Source organism: Sparus aurata, chromosome 6 (genome assembly GCF_900880675.1).
Source record: "Sparus aurata chromosome 6, fSpaAur1.1, whole genome shotgun sequence".
Classification (NCBI taxonomy): Eukaryota; Metazoa; Chordata; class Actinopteri; order Spariformes; family Sparidae; genus Sparus; species Sparus aurata.
In genome coordinates this window covers 13,309,914-13,332,474 of record NC_044192.1, presented here as the reverse complement: position 1 = coordinate 13,332,474, position 22,561 = coordinate 13,309,914, and the positions used below count along the sequence as shown (strand labels likewise).

The window sequence follows — 22,561 nt, the reverse complement described above, 5'->3', positions numbered from 1 at the left end:
GAGTGATACAGGGCTACTGAGTTTGATATTACTGCTTGATTGAATAAAAGGGGACCGTTGGGCATTGGCAGAGACATATGCTATACTGACTGCCGTCCTAATTAATACAATATTTATTTTTCTAGCGCAGCTTATTGCAGGCTGCACTGTGTTGAGGTTACATATCTGTTTGTGGTTAGTAAGACTAACAACTAATATGACAAAAAATAACCTTTGTTTTACTCCTATACCGCACCACTTGGTAAGGCTGCATCAATGTTCATTCCGTTATAGATTGAAGAAACCACTGCGGCTTGTTTGTACTTATACAAACCAATAACAGAAAAAAAAAAAATAATAGTGTGATTGAAACTTGTTTTTACATATTTGGAGCAGCTAGCTTGTTTATGTTTGTGCCATTAGCGACTAGGTTAGGGTAAGGGTAACTTGGGTGCATTATCAGCATGTAGGTTATTAACTAAGAGGTTGTTATTTTGGTTGTAGGCAACCATTGGCAGCCTTATCTTCAAATGCAGATGATATGAAGGAATTTACCAGTCATATTCTGTGTGTGCATTTTTAAGAAGCTAACATTGTGTACAGGTAATTCCACCGCTGGCAGGAACTTTAAACAGCGCATGATTGCCGAGGGATGTGACAAATCTTCGCAGAAAAGTGTGCTGAGCATTTTTCGGAACTCAGATTGCCACACCTCATTGCAGCGACCAAAAAAAGTAACACATCGATTGGATGATGGAGCCAATTCAAGTTTTCTGTCACAGGCAGAGGTTTGTTGGCAGAGAGTCTCTGATCATCGCTCATTTCTCCGTTTTCAAACTCACAAAAGGAAGCGTCATTATCCAGTTCGACGAGAATGTCATTGACGAAGCAATCCTGTGTTACAGTGTGACATGTGCCTTGACATCAGCGAACAAAAAAGGCTCCTCACTCAATATCGATTGAAACCCCAGAAAGACAACGAGGAAGTCTTTCTGCAAGAATGGTTAAAACTTGCAAAAATATTTGATAACAAACTTAAAGTTCTGTTTTCATACAACCGTTCGCGTTCTGATGTTTATAAGGCATCGAATAGCGTGTGTAGCATTGCTCAAACAGTTTTTAACGCTGATCATGTCTCTGGGTCGCTCTAATTGGTTGCTTGGTTTCAGTTTCTCATGCCGCAAGCTGTTTCTCTGATGTTGCATCGTGTATTACGCTTCATGTGAACATGGGTAGAATTGAAACCGAGTTGTTTGCCCGCTGTTGGTGTTTTAGATGGAAAGGCTTATTGGGATTTGGTTTATTTGTTGGTGTTATAGGTTTAACGAGTTAGTTGTTTGCCTTCACTTTATCCTAGAAATGTTTTTTTTTCTTTTTACTATTTATCATGGAAATGAATGAAAAGCACAGAGGGGCCGCCGCAGCACAGAGAAAAACCAATGCATTTAGAAGCATGTTTTCTCCTTTGTGTATCAGGCTTATTTCCAAATGCGAAACCTGTTTAATCTCGATGGTGGTAAAATTAAATTATTTTTCTGCCTTTGTTGGCTGCATATTGTAATGGAAATTAATGTCCATCATTGCAAATGGGAATTAGCACCTGAAAGCGTTTGTCTTCGACATGATGCAATTGTGGAATTCTTATCTTTCCTTCGGGTGCGTGCCATATGATTTGACAATTTTATTGGATATTTTCAATTATTTAGGATGTTCAGAGGGCCAGGAAACATTCTGTTGTGGGCATTTACAGCTGTTAGTTCTCACACACAATAACTTAAGCTGTATTAAGGGAGGTTTTGGTTGAACCACTGTATAATTTTGGAAGTATGCAACTGACGAATAATCCATATTACGTTGCAGCGCACGTGCCCACATGTCTCCGGCCTTTGGCTAAGTGAAGAGACCGGAAAAGTTTTTTTATCCTCATTTTCCGCTCCTGACAATAATGACATTTTAAACCAAACTGTTTCCTCCAGCGAAGAAAGATGAACCATTTGGTTGCAAGGAGCATGACACTCCTGTCACACACCCACACACACTCACGTTGGCAGGCACGCACATGTATGCAAAGACTTGCACATTCACGCACTCTTATATCCTCCTCTCTGTCTTCCCTGAAGTTATGTCAGTATAATTCAGTGCCTGAGAGATCTACTGTGCAGTTGTTCTGAAAGATTCGCAACAGCTGGTGAGTGCCGCACAGATGCAGAGCATGCCAATAATCTGTTGAAATCCTTTTATTCTTCTTCCCTATCTGCAGACAGATTTAGAACAGCGCCACTTGGTCCAGATGAATGAACCTGTCTCACTGAATAACTCTTTTTCCCCACGGAGGGAGTTTGGGGTGGGTAGAGGCGGGGCGTTTCTCACATTGTTTCATCTGTTTTCAATTCTGGGGAATTGAAATGTAAAATGTGTAACATCTGATGATTGCTGGTTTTCATTCCGACACAGCGGGGACAGCGGCATAATGTGAAGACGAAATTAGACGGGAGTAAAAAAGGAGAAGAAGAGAGGAGATATCTAGCGCTGGTGGAGCTCTGTGTGCGTTTATGTTCTTGCTGCTCTGGCAAAAAGCAGTCAATTAAAATCCGGCATTGATGTGAGGATTATGCTATTAGTTGAGACCAGCATTCTCATTAGCAGCTGTGCCACTGTCGGGCAGAACTGAGTGCTGAGATAGAGAGTCAGAGAATTCGTCTGCAAGAGTCTGTTGACTATCAGTTTCCCTGACTGATTGTAAACCTTGTCTTTTTCTTTTATCCGGCTTATGGCTCACCTGTTCGCAAGCTGTCAATTTAATGTCATCTGTCCTGACGTTGTACCTTGAAAAAGTTTACTTTTTATTTGTGCGCTTGAAGTTTACACTTGACATTGTCTTGTGACAAGTCGCCGAAAAAACCCATAAAATCCAATATGGGCAACATAGAGGAAAACTGGGTGGAGCTGAAATTGGGGCAAGAAAGAAGCAATTACCATGGCTGAGTGTGGGGCAGATTTATCATTTAAAGCAAACACGCCTCCAAATATGTCACTCTTTAAGCCTTAATGTCTCTTTTATGGAACAATAATGTAAAAATAGCTGTGAAGACACAAATTAGAGGAGAAGTGGCTGCTGTGAACGTCCTTATGAATAAATGACTGACTTTGTAGAGAGAAGTTGAGGGTCTTTCTAAGGACCTCAGTCTTTTAGTGTCCAGGGCCATTTCTTATAAGAAACAAAAGCATTCATCATAATAAATATCAGTTTGCCAATTTTTTTTAAATCAGAATTTCACATGTAGATTGACGATCGCTCTCACACCGTCTATTATTAACATGTTAACGGTAGTTTTAAGATGTGAAAAGAAAATACTGTCACACTTAATTTGGACATTTTCAACTTCACAATATTTATACATGTGAATGTACACACATCCATATGTGAAAAGCTTTTTTTCACATGTGGAAACAAAACATGGCTTATAAAATCACAGTAAAATGTCACATGTGGAATCCACATTTTTTTTCCACAGTTACATGTGATTGGCTTTTACACAATTAAATAATGTCACATATGAGCGGGAGGTTTTTCCGCACGAGAGTCGTTTCATTTGTGAATTGAAATTCTCACCTTTATTTATATTCCCACATGTGAACGATGTACACGCACATGTGATTTTCTGTTTTTGTGGATGAGAATTTCCACATGTGGAAACAAAACAAGGCGCGGGAAACCACGTAAAATGTCACATGTGAAAAAGATGCAAAGTTGTCATAATACATGCCACAGCTTTAACAATGAAGAGGATCTTTCTCTAACCATAACCCTGACCTTAAGCTTCACCGTAACATAGCTAGGTAGTTGTAGTTTCCCAAATCTATCCATACCCCTGTGGCAGAACAAAGACCACTCAAGTCGTATTTTCAATGAGAACTTTTATTAACCTGCTGCTTGGACATTTAACTCAAACTTCCAAAGCTCACTACTACGATTACACTAGCAACTAACTTCTCATTAAAACTGCAAACGCTACCCTAGATCACTTAACGGTGTTAATTTATTTTTCCATATACATGCCTCAGTAATGTGAATATACTCGTTCTTAAGAGTGAGTTCACTTAATTGCACTTAATTCTCTGCTATATTTACATAATTATAGCAATTGAAATTCATCCAGTGAAGCTTTTTGTACTGCAGTGATTTGTGTGTTTCTTTCTTTTTTTTCTCTCACCATTGGGTTATTGTCAGTAGCTGCATGTTGTACCACTGTCTTTAGGGTGCATGAACTGGGTGTTGACAGCTGTGAACTGTTTTATTCATAAGCTACATGAGTAGAGTAATTAACCAGGACATCCAGACCAACACTTACAGCTACCAGAACGTTCATTTAACACACAGATAATGCCGTCTCTCTAGCTTTCTAGGTCTTTCTCAAGCTCACCTCTCTCTCTCTTACACACACACACACACACACACACACACGGATACAGACACACACACATACACACAATCCCTAAATGCCTCTGGCACCCTTCTGTACTGTACATAGTGTTTCAGAGTGAAACGCTAACTCTATCAGACATTATCATATGATTAAGAATGGGAATTAAGATTCAACGAGAAGTTGAACTAATTTGAAGTGGGTTTTGATTGTGCTAATTACATAATCTCCCCTACTCCCACATTTACATTCTGGCCAATTAAGAAAAATGTCTTGAGAGTGCATTGTGGTGTTATTACTTTAGATTTATGCAGTCGAAAATGGCACGAGAAATAAAATTACAGCACTGCATTTGAAATTTTGTCAAAAGCATTTATTTGTCATTATCATTGTGCTGATGTGTACCTCTTGCACTCACACTATTAAACTGCTAGTGCTAAATACTATGGTGTCATTATCACATAGTGAGGACCTGGAGACAAAAATGAAATCTTTGGTACCATTTTCATGTCACTCAGCGGTGCCAGAAAGTGTTATTCAGGTAATGGGTGCAATTTGTGGAGGCATTAGATTAAAACCCTTTAGTACTTACCCACAATGCCAAACCAACCGCCTGCTTCTTTGTGGAAATTTGCATCCATCTGAGTCTCTGAGTCTCTGTGTCTCATCTCACTTGTCCCCGCCTGACAAGAAGAGCATTTGTAATCTCGGCCATTAACCCATGTCTACAGCTCGTATGGCAAAATTAGCATATCAGCAGCTACACTGGATCTGTTCTCCCAAAGGACTTTTGTGTGTTTGGCACGACACACAATCCCTGTAGTTATCTTTAAAAGGGAAGAAAACCAAAAGGTAAAAATACACGTTGAGTTGCAGTGAAGTGCAAGTGAAAGGCGACTTGTTTTGAAAGTCTTTGCAGACAGCTGTATTGATTAACGTAAATGCATATCTGTGCAGTCGGATGAGCACAAGATGGACGACTATGACTGAAACGCCTCCGGTGTAGACAGCCTTTTACTTGAGAAGCACTCCAACCAGGCTCGGAAACCTCAGTCATTCAGTTGCCAGGCGCTGGTGTTACGTCTACTTTACCCAACCAGTTTACTCAGCGTGATTTGTTTCACAGTGTCAGTCACTTAATATGTTGCTGTTATGCCTATTTGCACTATTAATTATGTGTGTTGTCTTTTTCGCCTCTTCTGTAGATAACCATACCATGGAGTCTCATTCAGCAGTGAGTATTCGGATTCTGGATGTAAATGACAATCCTCCTGAGCTGGCTACACCGTACGAAGCCTCTATATGTGAAGATGCCGAACCAGGGAAGGTAAGGTCCTAATCTGTACATTTATTAAAGGGGCTCTATGTCACAATTTGTGGCAATTTACGTGTGTTTACCCGTAACCGTAAATTTTTACAAATTTTACAATTTGTCTGACGTAATGTAGGTGCCAACTACAGACAAAACTCATTACATCATAACAATGTTATGGGTTGAAAACTTGTATCTTGAAGTAAACATGTATGTAACGCTGTGATCCGACCCTCTCACTGTAGTTACATAGTGCAAAAACAAGTGATAGGAGGGCAGAGTGGCTGAGAAGGAGCCAACATTCACCCTATTACACTGAACCATCAAAATGACTTTAGAGCTGTTATTTAAAGGACAAACATTGTGTAATGTTGCTTTAACAATACCACAAAGAAAAACTTGTTACCTGGGGATAATTCAGTTTGAGTGGCAGCACAGAAAACAGCACAATAACCCACACAATGTTGAGCACAACGCATCAGTGTATTGTCCAAAACTGGAAGCCAATCAATGGTGTGACGTGAGCTGAAGTGTGCTCAGCTGTGGATGCTTTATTAGAGCGTCAATGATTTTGTCCTGCATTGTACACATTTGCCGCAATGATACTATAGGCAGAAGTGCATACTGTTTGCTGAAACAAGCAATTTGCACATTAAAAACAATTAACACAAAAGCGTTGCCTCATTCAAATCAAATTCACAGATCACATGAAGTACACTTAGAATAAAAACTGAAAAACAATGAATACTGCAGTTGAAAAACAAAATAGAAAATCCACTTTTTTTCCAATCATCTCTATCCCGAAAAGCTGTGTTGTTATCTTAAGTGAGTCATTCAGACATGCAGAATAAGAAGCAAAGACAAAGATCTCGATTCTGACTCCCACCTTCGCTGGAAATGATGTCACACAGAAGTGTGGAACTATGTGGATCAACGTTAATGAATGTATCTGAGTCTAAGCAACAGTACCCTTTGTTCTGTGAGCTAATTTGATTTAGACTTAATCAGTAAGTCACAGATAGCGGCATGGTCTCCAGCGTGTCTATAAATTAGAAGCATTTTCTGCTTCACATATCACTCAGGTTTTATAATAACCTTATAAGGTTCTTATAGAAAGCCAGTGCTGCTGAATGGGTCATTTCGTCCTTCCATCTGCATTACTCTTGATTTAGAAATCAGCATTAACTTTGCCAAGTGTTAAATACGCCATGACAAGCGATACAACTACTGTGATATATGATGTGTTTCACAGTTTTTAAGTCACATGTAGAACTTTAACCAACAGTTATTCTCGTGGTTGATTATTTTACCAATTATTGTCACGATAAATTGATCAAAATCATTTTTTCTATAAGATTGCAAAAACTGTGCTTATCACAAAGCTGAAGTCTACAAGTTGCTTATTTTTGATCAAGGATGAAAAAATTACTAAAACAGCAATCATCAAAGTAGTAGGCAATAAATCTTCTTTTGATCGACTTATCATTTAATCGATCAATCGTTGCAGCTCTAATCTAAATATTCTACAATGATATACATAATTGTTTTAAAGGAAAGAAGAATTAAAGCAGATATTGAACAAAAGAAACAATGAAATTGAGTTTGAAGATAAAATGTCAGAAGTCAAGGTAACATTGGGGTATATGTGACAATGCCACAAAATAAAAGGCTATATCACAATGCACTGGTCTACCTTGAGAGTGGAGATTCATCTTTGACCATGGGAACATCGTCACGTGAATGTGTGTGGTCGTATATCTCTCTTGACATCTCCATGACACGTTGGCAAGTTCCATTTGCTGAAGACCAGAACATCCAGACACCCAGAAAAAGTCAGCAAGTGAGTCTCGAGTTTAGATTACGTCTTGTCTTTCCTTAACTGCCTAATTATGTCCGTACTTCGGGTTGAGATAGTTTTCAATTGAACAATTCTATCTATCTGACACTCACATGCAGAATGCAATTTACTAAACTTATACATTTATAACGCTTTTGAGCAAAGGCAAACGAGGGTTAGAAAAACAACAATCTGTTTTCGAAAGAATATTTTTATTTCTGTTTATCTTGCTGGATGCAGATATAAAGTCAATAGGGTCAAAATTTCACAGCTTCCAATACTGGATTTCTGTCTTTGTCAGCAATGTGGTTGTTTAAACCAACTGTAGATGATTTTGGGGAATTCACATTTGAACGAATACACAGATTGTACAACCGATCTGCCTGCCAAAAAATTTTCTGCATGCCAAGCTCTTCATGAAAGACATCAATCCTCGATTATTTTCATTGTTACTAAAGATATACCCAGAGAAAGCAGTGCTTCTTCTGCTTGTTCAACCGTGTCTTATCACACAAAGTGATTCAGAGGTCAGCTGAGACTAACATAAATTCCTAAATGGTAAACAGGTGACTAAATTAAACTCTTGGATGGTTTGTGCATCATTACCCAGCCTCAATCAAACAGTGGGAGTCTAAGAAATCAAGACAAAATGCAATACCATGGTTATTTCCAGTCCAACAGGAGGCCAGGTTTTTTTCTACTGATCACCATTAAAAATGGCCCTTTAGTCGTTAGGGTGTTTTATTCTTGTTACATAGTCAACAGGCCCTGGGCCGAGCTAGACCCAATTATCATGTGCAGAGCAAAGGAATAATTAAAAAAGCAAGGCTTTAAAGTGGGGCCTCCATGCTGGAAGCTGCATTTACATGTGTAATGAGGCTAAGGCCTCTCCTCCCCTTGATCCGCAGACTCTTAACCACTTATTGCCCCCCTGTGCCTCCTGCAACCGTGCACGCCTGTGCCTTTCTAGAACATTGTCTGGTCTGATCTCCCTCACTCCCATGTCGCTCCCTCTCCCATCTGCGTGAGCCCACATTAACCTTCAGCTCCTAATCACACAGAGATGATTAGTCTTCCAGCAAAAAGATCATTGCTGGCTTCAAGCATTGTGAAAGAAAAGGTTTTATTATTGCTCTCATTAGAGAGAAAATGCAGTGAAATACTTCACACCGTGATTACGAACCGAAGGAAGGGATTTAGAGGTACATATTTTGCCCCAGCTTTGCTATTTCTATCTATCTATCCATCACCAACAAATGACAATATCTCTTCTTTCTTTTCAATCTATTGTGTCTCAGTTTTTGTCTTTTCTCTATAGAGTGTCTTTTTGTATGTTATTTTTGTGAAGCTCTCTCAGAGTAGGCCGCCAAGATTGAACGAAAATGTGTTACTCTTGGGTCAAAGGCTTTCCAACGCTCATTTTCAGCCTCAGGGGTAACCACCGGGGGGCATGGGGGAAACAATTTTCTCCTCCATGTTATTTTCAGAATAATATAAAAACAGGTTTCCACTACTTGTTGTTGGGCACTACATCCTTACCTTTGAAAAATGGAGTGAGTAGGGTGAAAAAAAGTCCAGAGGTTTGCTGTGTCTACGCTGAAGCATTTTTTTTTTCACTGATTAATGGTAAGCACCGAGCCTTTCTATTGTTGGGCCTCCAACTCGGAGGGAGAAATGAATGAGAAAATCAATGGGCTAATGCATTAATCATTTTTCATATATATAGTTCTCCATTGAAGGGTGACCAATAACAGTTTAGGTAATAACAGGATAAACATGGCCGAACCAAAAAAAGCTGTACAACCAGAAGTCCATTTAGTGCTGCTGAATTTCTCAAAGTACTCTGAGAAAATTAAAGGTACTGACGCACTGCCCTCCTCTAAAACTTTGGTCTCTTGAGAGGTTACCCAGTTGTTGGGTAACTTTCTGATCAGAGCAGTTTGGCCACATTGGATATTCAAGCTAGCAATTGGGCACATGAGAAGGTCGTTACATGCACTGTAGGTTCAGGGATTTGGAGAAAATAAGATGATGTCACACAGACATTATGAATCTCTGCCATTGATAAATCTCTGACACAAACTTACCAATGCATTCTTATTCCGGAGCATCAAATAGAGTGTTTGTCATTTTCTAAGCACTTCAAACAGACTCACAGGTTACCCTTTAGCGTGTCGTGCAAAGCCTTCCTGCCAGATTGGCCATTTTGATAAGTTTTAGGGCACAAAAAGCTACTTGTCAGGTGTCAGGAAAAGGATTAGTACACAGGATACAAACCCCAGTCTCCAGAGTGAAGGTACTGTAAATGACCCACCCCTTAACCCTGACCTTCACCCATCTTTGTTGCTTATCATACTATAGTGGGTGGAGCAGCTGCCCTGATCATCTCTTATTGCCACATATAGGTTAACATTGGAGTCAGTTTAAAGGCTGGTGCATCTTATACAGACACTAAAGGGCATGTTCTGCATTTGTATGAGATGCCCAGGGATGTGACAAAATGTCAGTATTACACTCTGGAAATTAGACTAGACTCACACTTGCAAGCACACGCACATGCAAAAATCCTGAAAAAGGTTTTATTCTGCCACGCTACACTATTGTTTATGATCAAGATCACATGAATACATGCGTTGCTAGTAGGCAATTTGCAAGTATTTGACAGGGGGGACACCTCCAAACACCCACCCCAACCACCACCTGAGAGAACATTAGAGTTACAGAGAATTTACTCGAGCACAGGTCCAGAGGATCATAATTTTTGACATTGCGTTACGATTCAGATTCAGTGCTAGAATCTTTTATTCACTGTGCCCCCTGTTAGGATTTGAGTGGGTATGTTTGCTCAAAATATGCCCTTTGTTTGGTCTAGTAGCGGTGCATAACATCACCGCTTTTAATAATCGCCACTGTCTCAGGTATGAGTCATCGTGATTTTGAACAGCCTGTGGGAAGAATGGACATGTCCATTCTTGATTAAAAGCTCCCTGTTGGTTGTCTGTATCCTCCAACTGTTGTCTCTTGTCTCGCCTTTCGTCTGTTTGTGTTTTGACTCAAAGAAGCATCATAGTAGCGCCTCTTGTGTGATTAACAACACGTACAACACGTCTGCATTTTTCCTAGGCCACTAATGCCGTGAAGGCTAGAAAAGTGGTGTCAGTTGAAATAGAAATGCTCCATCATAATGTAATGATTATCAATGATTTATGAGTTATTTGTCCAGACAAGATTCCATCTGTGTATAAGTGATCTCATATGACAGTACAGTAATTGCGGGAGTGACGGTGTAGATCAGTTGCATGTTTTTAGGTTTGTCATGTGAACAACTCTAAGCTAACAGCCTGAATTATTATCTTTTTGTGCATATTTCTTCTGTATTACTTTATATAAGAGGGTTACGCAGTCTTAGCACAAGGTATTTGATTATTACCAATAACATATTCTGTGTGATCCTCAGACTTAAATTACAGTCTGCAGTAGCAGAAAAAAAAAGAAAATAATGATGCATCTCAAACTCAAATCAAGATAATGCAGAGAAAACAAAGCTAATTTCGTGGCACATTGTAAGAAAGCCCCAATGAATATTTCACAAATATTGATTTCAACAAATATTGTCAATGTTTTGAGTCTTGTACAGGTGTGAGCCTGGAATAAAACTAATAACGGTCAACGAACAACTGAAAACTGTGCATTTTAAGACAGGTTTCTTCTTGGAACTGACAATTCTACCGTCAAAGATAAAAATAAAACCTCTGCAGAAGCTTTCTTTACTGAGTTAAAATATGATTAGAGCAAGCTTTACAACATTTCTAAAATGCTCTATGGTGTTCTCTTAACATCAATTCCGGTGTTCTCTTAATATTAATTAAGATGTCAAAATTGGACAGTCCTACTGAAGCAGAGGACTGTTGCTTGATACGTTGGAGCACATTAATGTCTAGTGCTTCCCAGGATGAACTTATTTGTTTCAGCTCCCCAGAATGTTGTTCGTCAGTTTGTGAAATGTGGACAGCGCAACAGCTCTTTTGGAATAGGCATTATTAAATCCATTTTTCTTTCACCTGGATTAGACCTCAAACACTAGAGATGTGCCCTCCTTTCCTTTATGCATATGCCTCTTAAGCCAGAGAACATGCACTCTGTGGCCTTTTGTGAAAAGGAAAACCAAAGTTAGAAAAGGGTTATTGTTGCTTTGTTCAGTGCCTGGCCTGTTTCACCCTCTTTAAAGACCTGCTACACTGGAGGAATTAATTAGGGCAAACGCAGCACCTGGTATTTTTCAAATGAATCAACTGTCAACTTGCCCGGCTCGTGATTCAAAAGTTTGCACAGAAGAGTGGTCTTTAGTTCTGTGTCGCCATTGTAAATCAGCTGAAAACCCACTCGTGAGGCATTATGAGTATCACTTGATTGATAGCAGGACTTGATGGCTAATTATAAGTAAACAGTCATTTGTTTTATACCCAAGTCGTTCAATCAAGCTGTCAGTGGAACAGCACGGCATATGCCATACTGTATATGTTTTGTTCTGTCGTTGGTGGGGGTGTTTTGTTTTGTTTGAGAGAGTTTTGTTATTATTTACTGACATAACCCATGCGTAGATTGTGTTGTCAAAAAACAAACGTTTTTTGCAGTGATGTTGTGGGGACTCGCCTCCGATCTGGGGACAAGGGACCTCTCCCCACGTAACCCTCAATACATCCATTCATCTGTCAGTCCACCTCAGCTGAACCTGCTTGCTATTTGTTTACCACAAATTATAATGAACGTAATCACATGTCCCTGCCGCTGCACAGATGTGTGCGACGATGAAATAAAGACACACATGCACACACCCACACACATGCAGCCTTCATTGTCACACTTTTAATATTCCAGATCAACCCCCGGTTTACGAAGCTAATGAGGAGCGTTCCATTGTCTCCTGTTGTGTGAAGTGTTATCACCCAGTCTTGTTCATGGAGTGTCAGCTCCCTGGCTCAGGTCTAGCTTTCGGTGGAACCACAGAGAAAATCAGATTAACCTAAGCCTTTTAACTGCGGTTGGGTTTGATCCCATTTGAGGGTTGGCAACACACTCCATTTTGTTTGTGTTTAGAGGGAGAATGCATGTAGAGGGAGGGGGAAGGGTAGTCCTGAGTGGCAGGAAAAAAAATAAAAATACATTTAAAAAATAGGCGTCACTGCCTAAGCAGCTTTTGCTTTGAGACACAGTTCAAGCCAGGGCCATGACACAAAGTGTTAAATGACATCTCACCTTTTATTCAAGGGGCCTTCGAGAGGATTTATGGAGGCAGCTGTTCAAAGATGCGAGAAAGCAGAATAGTTTACCAGGAGACAGACTTAGAAGGAGAAAAGCCTCACAGCAAACAGAGATTGGATTCACACTTCCATCATGCTATCATGGAGAACACATGTGCACATCCATGCCAAAAATAAATGCATTCTTAATCCATTTCCAGTGCATCAGTTACAGGTTTGTCTCCACAGAAAATATATTTCTCTACACCTCTTTTGAAGTGCAGTTTTGATTTTGTTTCTTTCAGAATTTGTTTCATGTCTGTGGAATTAGAGTTTATGTTTAACAACAATAGCAAGGCAAAGAGAGTATCCTACTGGATTTCGCCTTGGGCCTAAGACTCTCTCAAACAGCCTCTGTTTGCACCACAAACACACACACACACACACACACACACACAGACAGTCATGTATTCATCACTTTTGGGGACGTAAGTAAACTTGATTTTCTCAAGACATCCATAACTTATCTAAACGGAACCCTTACACGACCTTATCCTGAGCCTAAACTTGAGCCTAATCTTTAGCCTTAAATTGAATGATTTACATCTTGTCTTTTGTCCCCATAAGGATGGGGGGGTCCCCACAATGTGACTGTGTTAACAGATGTATTTCCACACAACATTATGTGAAATCTGGATCTTTACTCCACAAAAATAAATAAATCTGAATGGACCCAAACATTTTTTAGATGCAGTTCAACCACAGTTTGACCCTCCAGCCATGTATTCGATTGGTCAAGAATAATTGAAATCTTACCTCAGTGATGTTATCACATCAGGAGGTTGTGTTTTCAACTGTGAGGACTCATTTGTTTGTTGGTTGGTTTGTCAGCAGGATTACACAGAAACTAGTGAATGATTTCTAAAAGACTTGGATGTATGATGGGGTCTATATCCTGGGCTGAAGCCCAGAATATACCCCTTTAACTTTCAGTGCGATGGTCCCAGATAAAGGGACGAATCCAGGAATTATTCCTCACTTTCTTCAACGAAGTGGGATAAGCCATTTTTCGACATTTTCTTTAATTTCTCAAGGGATAATACATGGTCTTGTATGTAAAACAGCTGTATTTAGGTGATTGATATCCACAAGTGAGTATAATTCAATGCGGATAAGGCTGACTATTGTGCCTTTGCGGAGGTACTGGCGATTATACTTAAGAAAATTTAAATCCCCTCTTGATTTCTACCATCCTGTATCCATGTCCTAATGTGCCCATTTTCCCAATCTGCTGCACCTCGCTGACTGACACGTGAACGCAATCTTCGCCTCCCAGCCCATTCCTCGCCCACCTTGTGGTATTTATCTGACTGAATGCAGAGGGACAGATATCATATAGTGCCATGTGTGCAGAAAAAAGCCTGGGTGGAAAGCCAAATACTAAGTGTGGCCCGGGGTAACGAAGACCTGTCAAGCTCTGCCGTGCCGCCTCACAGCTGGCTGAGTGGGTCACTGCGACAGATCACCTCAGTTTGGCCACGGCACCGCCAACCCCTGGGAGAGTGATTTTGAAACAGCTAAATGTTAAGCCCGTCTGAAACACACATCACATCACATACACGTGAGTGCAGCACTTACTCACCTCATGCATTCAGAGAAGGGATACTAAAAACAAACACACACAGGCCCACATTAGACCTACAACAGAAGTGAGTAAAAGAAGAAGCAAACCAACACAGACGGGGAAAAGAGTCCAGACACACTCACAGTTTTGCCAGAAAGCATTTCATGAGTAGGAGACAGAGTGAGTCATCTGTTCTACTCACCGAATGCCTCTTCCTTTTGTCTCTCAAATGTTAATTTTGAAACAGACAAACCAACAGACTAGAGAGACTTGAACATTCACGGTTTCCTTTATTCTTTATTTTTTTTTTAAGATGTGTTCATGTCAATGTTTACATTATAAAAGGTCCAGGTGCATTGGATGGAACTTTTTAAAGTCTGTTGGTTCAACCCAAAAGGCTGGATTTTCTGATTTGACAATTAAGAAAAACAATTTTAGAAAAGAATGATCTCATGCGTTGAGTTCATATTGTCTTAAAAAAAAAATGGGTAGGATTTAATGTATAACTGTGTATAATGCATTCCAGACTACAGAAATGAAACTAATGCTTCAATTGTGTTTTTTTTATTCATTTATTTATTTATTTCCTTCCTCCTCAAAGCTGATCTCTTCTGTGAGTGAGAAAGTCGCCTCCCTCTCACAACCTTGACCTTTCAGACTCCTCTGGTGTGTGCCGGGTGCACTTTTGGGAAAGTCTCCTCTTCTAGCTTTTCAGAGATGCAGGAGATTTAAGGGGGTCAGGAAAGGGGGCCGCCAGATAGAAATCTAATTAGGTGATTGTGCTTGAGGGAGCTTCGCTAGCTGCTCAATAAACTCCCACACACTTGCTCTCTTTCTCTCTTATTTCCCTCTTTCGCTTCACTCTCTCTCTCTCTCTCTCTCTCTCTCTCTCTCTCTCTCCCTCAGCAGTTTTCACTCACCCCAAGACGCTGCCTGAGAGTCCCCCTGCTGAGGACACAGTCACAGGATGCAGATCATGGCTCACTTACTACATCTTCTCTGCTGTTCACATTTCTTCAAAGAAGCCCTCGGCTTATAATAACGCTTTAAGTGTCTTCTCTTTGCTCATTATTCTTTTACTGTCAGACTGAAACAAACCTGAAAGGGGCCGCTAAGAAAGATGACAAGATAAGATCGGGTCTGTTTCGGCACACAGCTCACTCAGTTGTATTTTTTCCGTAGATCGCTGCGGATTGACTGGATGCGCGGTAGTTTTTGCCTCGGCTCATTGTTTTTTGCATCTTTTTGTTTGAACAAACATGTGAAGGAGTCGAATGCAATTCAAATCAGTTGACTCACACAAAGAACCGACACTGTTCTCTGAATGATAACGTTGTTAGCCTGTTAAAGATTTGTTTGGCCTCTGCACTCCTTTCTTTTCTCCTTTCAACTGAATATAGTAGAAAGTATATCTGGTTATTTCAAAGTGTACACAGTGGCTATTGTAAGTAACAGTATTTATCTTTGAGCTTAAATTAACAGCTTCGAATATATTTTAATGTTATCATGACTAATAATGCTATAATAAGCTGAATGATGTCTCTGTGTCAGCCAGTCAACTGGATTCTATTTCATGGAAAATAACTGTCCTCCGGTTTTCCCTGTGATGTCATCCTGCAGCACTGTCTATAATCTTGAGGTCTACATTACTTGAAAGCAACCTGTACCTGCCACGTATTGTAGCTACAAGTTACCTTTGCCAGCTGACGCTGCTCTGACAACTGCTGATGAGTGTGATCAAACCCAGATAGCAAAATTGTTGAGATCCTGGCCTGCAGCACCTACGTCCATCCAGCCCACATACCTCGTGGAATGATGCCAATTGGGTGGTCCATTCCTATTTGCCTGATCTGAGCAATAATCATGCCAAGTGCGAACCCTATCAGCCAGAAATGGCCCAAATCTGGACCACAGTTCATTATATTCAGGTGGCCTGGATCTGGCCCTGACTTGGGCTAGTTCTGTTTTTTTTTTTTTTTGGTCCACTCTTGACCATATAGATTTGAGATGGCATGTAATATTTTCCCCTTTTATCTTTTGTACTCAACGTCGTAGGAATACAGGCAATCATTTCAGGTTAATTTCCATGCATTGCTGCGTGTTTCTCGAGTGCAGATTCCGCAGCAGCGTGCTCAGGAAGAAGCATATGATTTACCTTGAAATCACGCCGTAGCATTTTGTAATTACAAAGTAAGCCATATTATCCCAAACAGCCTCCCTGAGCTGTGAGTATGACTAAGCCTGTTCTGTGTCTGTGATGCAACGTCAATGCTGAGGAGCTGTTTATTGTGAAGGCACAATCGTAGGCCGGAAGTGTGCGCGGCAGTAGCTTAGTCACAGTAGTGCATAGGCACCGCTCAGGCTCATAATTTAGAGTCGTGTGCTGTGCTAAATGAATGAGGCTGTCTCACACAGACAAGGCAACATTAGCTTAAAAAAACACACTAAAACAGATGCCTTTATGTACCAGAAAGGTGTGGAGTATATCTACAGAATCATTGTTGGTATAATCAGTTTGCAGGTGGATGATAAATGAGGGACACGTTTTTATCCAGAGAGGACAAGGATGGGAGGGAGATAGTTTGGAGAAGATAAATGCAAAGGACAAGGAATCCGAGGAGGGGGGGAAAACAGTGATGAATAGAGAGATCAGGCTGAAGAGGCAGAGAGGTGGAGGGGAAAGGTTAGACCGAGGAAGGGTTCAGTCCAGTGAACAAAGCCACGTTCAACATTTTAGTATCCAAGCATCCAGTCGCTGGGAATCAGACCCGGGAACAAGCATGAACAATAAGTCTATAGAAATAGAAATACCTTGTCACTGCTGGTCTTGTTTCCTTATGTAGGTCATAAAGAAGCATCAATATTAAATTTAGAATGTGTTACAGCCAGTTAAAATCACCTTGTAGCTGCTTTCAATGGGTGACTGCGACTGTTAGAGCCGACTAATGGTTTGATATATTTCCCTCGATCTTATCTGGATCCGTACGCTTTGTGAGACCGGACAAAAGGAATTAGTCATCGAACATCCTGCTTTAATCATTCTGAGAAATGCCTCTCTTTACAGTAGTTCTGGGGGTTGTTTGTCCATGTGTGTCTCTGCTGATTTCTAACAGGGCCTCTCTGAGAAAATCACCTATACGTGAAACAGATTTTATCTGCTCGATAAACCGTGTCTTCCTTAGGTAAAGGTAAAAAAAGAACATTTCTCATGACATTCAGAAACAAATTGTTATTATTCCCCGGACTTTCAATTCAAAATGAATTTGGGGTTGTGCTGACAAGCTTCTACAAAAATGAAAGAAACCAGTGGTAGATGCGTATTGCCTCTCTCAGTCTCTTTTCCCAACTATGTACAACTTATATTTTATTGGAGTGTGTGTGCACAGTGGGAGTAATGCTAGACACTTTAAAAGACAGATGAGGTGGAATGAGGTACTAAAAAAAAATACCTTATCTATCAGTGGTTAAGATGTTTCGCAAATAAACAAAACTTAGCTGTCAGCGGCAGCAATCAGCTTTCTCTGTAAACCAGGACAAAAACAATCATTGCTTAATTGACATTTGCCATCTGCGCTTCGCGCCTGCTGCAGTCTGTGATAGACACGACGACAGCAGCATATGCATATGCATTCTTGTTAAAAAGTTGTTTTCCAAAATGCATCATAATCCTGTTTGTTTTCTTCACAGTTCAAAATAAGCTTTAAAGAGTTAAAGAGATTTCGACATTTTGAGAAATGTGTTGTTGTACTTGTTCTTTGGCGGAGATGTATACGAGAAGATTGATATCGCTGTTATCTGTCTGTCTGATAAGACTGGAAAAGGATTTAGTGGCATCCGCTTTAGCAACCAACTAAACACCCCTCACTTCACCCTCTAGATTTAGCGTTTGGTTTGTCCGTTCTGGGCTAATGTAGAAACATGGCAGTGCCACATGGCAGATTCCAATGAGGAGGACCTGCTCCCTCTGTAGACATAACAGGCTTATTCTAAGCTAATGGAAACACAAGGACTCTTTGTTTATGCTGATTAATATAATATTCCATCCCTGCACCTAAATATTACACTTTTGACCTTTTATACATTATGATTAGTTTGTTTGAGCTGTACAAAAAAACAAAATGTATAAATGACAATTTGCTCTTTACCTTCCTGGAGTCTACTCTGGTTTTCTGGTAACTGCTCAGAACCAAAATATAGTCTGTGACCTAACTTCCAGTAAAAGTAATTATTTCTTAGCAAATAAGCTATAACGTGTAAGTAATCAAGTTTTAGAGGCGATAATTACCTTTGTGAATTTTCTTTGTATTATTGTCTCAAAACATTGCCATGACTGTAATTTATCCTCCTTAGAAGCTTCATATTTTACACCAACAAATACTTTCACTCACACAGATATAGATACTGTTACCACGTTGCTTTAGGTGAGCTACATCAGCTCTTGCAAAAGCAGGAGGAAGTGCATTATCAGAAGAATGGATCCATTATTCAAACTGAGGAAGAAAAATGCCTGAGAGGCAAAATCTTCAGCTGTCGGTAAAGATTCTCAGGCAAAATGTAAATATATTTTGCAAACGCGTAGAAAAGAAAAAAAAGATAGCTTTTTTTGCTCAAGGTAAGCATACATCACTCACAGCAGTTTCTAAATGGTTATAGGTAATAGTGTTGGTCAACATATTTCTGGAAAAACTATTAATAAAACATGTTTTGAATGTTCCACAGTTAACATTCTGACATTTTTTAAAACACTGAGGTAAAACATAATAAAGAAAACAAGTGGATTTTAGCTCCAGATTCTACCTGAAGGCTTACACATTCTAGCCAAAACATGTATTAGCTTGTCTCTGAGTTGCTCGGCTGTTGATCTATTGTCTTTTTAGCTCAATCATGGACAGAAATTCGACATCAAAGCTTCTTTTACAACATATTTTAACAAACTCTACTTGAACTGCGCCATATGTTGTCCGGACTTCCACGCTTCGTTTTATCCTGCCACATTGAAGAGTCAGTTTCTTGTTCTGAAGGTTTTGCATGTTTTAAGCAAAGGTGGAGGAAATCAAAATAATAAAGAAATATGTGGATTCATATGTGGTGAGCCGGCAGGGGAGGAAACAGCGGTCGGATGTGATGTGAAAATATAATTCATCAGCTTGTGGTTTGGCACTGGCTGCAGATTAACAGGATGAGAGGAGGATGAATTGTCACCGAGAGGCCTGTGTTAAGGTGAAAGGATCTCCAGGGGCTGTTTGATGTCTGTTCAGCACACACTGAATCCTATCTCACCTTATTGTGTCCACACAGAGTTCTTAAAATTGGATCACAGTTGAGTTTCATCTTTCAATGTGGATCGCTATTATTGCATTAGATAGAAGGACTACAACATCGCAGAGTCTCTGTCTCCTTGTTTTTTTGTGCTTCTGCACATTTGCATTTTGACTTTGCTCTGTCTTCAAGCGAATGTGGCAGCCTCACAGAATATTCTGTTTAAAAAAAAAAGCTTTTTGAGCGAAGCATTTTATAATAGTTTTGCATTTCTAACATTAAGACTTTTTTTTCATATCGCTGTGTCAACTTTCCGAAGAAAGAAGGCTTTTTTTTCCCTCTTTGTGACTGTAACACGTTTGAACTCCACTTTCACAGAGAGCCTTCTGAGTCTGTTGCATTCAACTCACTCCACCTCACTCCCTTCCTCATAAAAGAGGTGTTTGAGATGTAAAGTGTAAAGTGTTTTTTCATATTCACTTTCTTGTTCCCATTGAGTGGATCTTAGTCGAAAATCTAACCTCTTGTTTTTTTTCTGTCTTGTTCTTTTCTTTCCTTTTTCTTGCTTCGGCTGCTCTCCTCAGCTGATTCACACCATCAGTGTTGTGGATCGAGACGAGCCGCAATCCGGACATCGCTTCTACTTCACCCTCCAGTCTCCACCCTCCAGCAATCAACACTTCACCCTGTGGGATGTCAAAGGTGAGAGGGTGAAGGTCTTACACTGGGGGTCATGAGTTGAAATGCACATTTGAGCGGATATGCTGCGGGCTTTATCAGCATAATTTGATTTTAAGAGTCTAATGGAACAACCGGGAGTGGTTCTTTAGACTGGTTGTTACATGTGTTGTGTGAGTGGGTGTTCCAAATGTTTGCAGATGTGCAGCAAAACGGTGCCGAACTGACAAAAAATGTTTGATAGAGCTCATGAAGAAGGAACAGTTTGAATTGTGAATATGATTGGTGATGTAAGAGTTTGCTTGAGGGCATCCCGCAGATGTAGACCTTAAGGCGATATTAAGCTAGTTCAAAAATACTGCAGCTCCAAGATACATTTTCAATGTCTCCATCTTTTCAGTTCAGTGCCAGATGGTTGACTTTTTTTTTTTTTTTTTTTTTTTTTTTTTTAAATATGACAATTTATGGAGTACATTACTGGAAGATTTTGACAACCACAGGAGACTTTTTCAAACTGAATGCAAATTTATTTTTTTCCTGTGGCTTAGCATTCACCTGATAATCAGGCAGATTGTTTATTTTTTCCATTATCATTTCTGGATAAACACCACCTGTTCCGGTCCTCGAGGCAAAGTAATATAAGACAGTATAACACTGCATGTCTGACACTCTTGTGAAGATGTATTTTGTACAGTTTGTGTGAAGTAGTTTGCATGACAATATCGAGATGCTAAGCTGAGCGTTGTTTATTTCCGCAGTAGAACCATCTTATACAAAAACACATTACTGTTTTAACTTTGTTTAACACTGAATCTTCCCCTCGACTCTGCTTAAACAGAATGTCAACAGCTTACACAATTTTCTCAAGTATCATCATGAAAATTGCATTCCGCACAAACGCAACAGTCATGTGCATCCGCACAATGTGAGGAGACGTTAAAATCACTGTGCCCCCCAGTGATGACTTTGCTTTGTCAGGGGAAGATCGCTTTTTTTTTCATGCTTGTCTGTGTTTTCGCAAACACGCTCGCAGATCCCTCGTTTAGAGATGTGTACCTAAGTGAATGTGACATCTGGCTAAATCAAGATTGATCTGACACCAGGAAAATGTCAGGGGAGCAGCCCGAGCTAGGGAAATGTCACCGTGCAGAGGCAGCGTGGTCCGCCGCAGCCCCGGCCTTGCACGCTCACATGTATCAATGGACGCACACATGACCTTGTGTAACGTACACACACAAAACTGTACATATGTATGTGCGCAGATGGGTAGGAAGAAGGATGGCAGAAGTGTTCCTCTTGCCTTCACTAACCTTTACCTAAAAATACTCACGCTTACATACACAAACACACACACAGACGCACACGACCGTCTCATGCAGACCCTCCTCTGCTCCGTTAAATTTTTTCCCCCCACCACCTCTCTGCGAATGTTTTGCAGACATGTGTGTAGGTGAGGGATTGAAATGCTGTGAACATCGGTGACTAAGGAGGATGATTAATAGGTATATTCAAGCTCAGATGTGAATGTTACACCTCCCACCCCTAAACATTTCATGTATCCACAAACACAAATGCAGCAGCAGACCTTGTTTTTTTTTTTTGTAAAAGACAAACAAAACCCCACACAGATTTTTTTTTCTTTCTTTCATTTTTGTCCTCCCACCCTTCTTTTTTTTCCCACTGCGGTGTCTCTTTTCATGGACGCATTTGTCAACCTGTCACTTTCAATCTGTCACTTCTTCTTTTCCCCATCATGGCCTCACATTGCGTTGTGTCTCCGAGCCCTGATATACAATGATGAAAAGGCTTCTTTTTTTTCCCTTCCATGTTGCTAAACACTTTTAAGTTGTTTTCTGGTAGTCTGCAGAGCAAAAAGCTCATCTTTAGCAAATAAACTTTGCTGTCACACGACAAACTGTCATTGGTTTACCTGGAAAAGGTCCAGAAATCTCACTTGTTGTGAAGCTGAGGAAAAAGAGAAATTCACATTTTAGTGTTTGAAATGCTCATTTTATGTGGTTTGTTTGGTTTGCTCTCTTTGCATAACATTAAAGCAATACATATAGAGGTTTCAGTATATTTAAAACATTAAGACAGTATGGCATATGGCAGTCTTTTCTCTGGTGATGGTGGCTGTATTTGTTTTTTTATGCTTTTGCGTCTGTTAATGAATACAAGAATAAGATAACTGTTTTAAGTGAGTTCAAG

General features: G+C 40.0%; 1 protein-coding gene across 1 annotated transcript in view; it reads left to right on the top strand.

Moving 5' to 3' along the window:
- cdh22 (cadherin 22) overlaps positions 1-22,561 on the top strand; it is a 169,306-nt gene that overhangs the window by 135,910 nt on the left and 10,835 nt on the right. The window contains exons 10-11 of the mRNA XM_030421451.1: positions 5,609-5,730; positions 20,260-20,377. Of these exons, the coding sequence (XP_030277311.1) occupies positions 5,609-5,730; positions 20,260-20,377 (240 nt within the window). The remainder of the gene's footprint in view (positions 1-5,608; positions 5,731-20,259; positions 20,378-22,561) is intronic.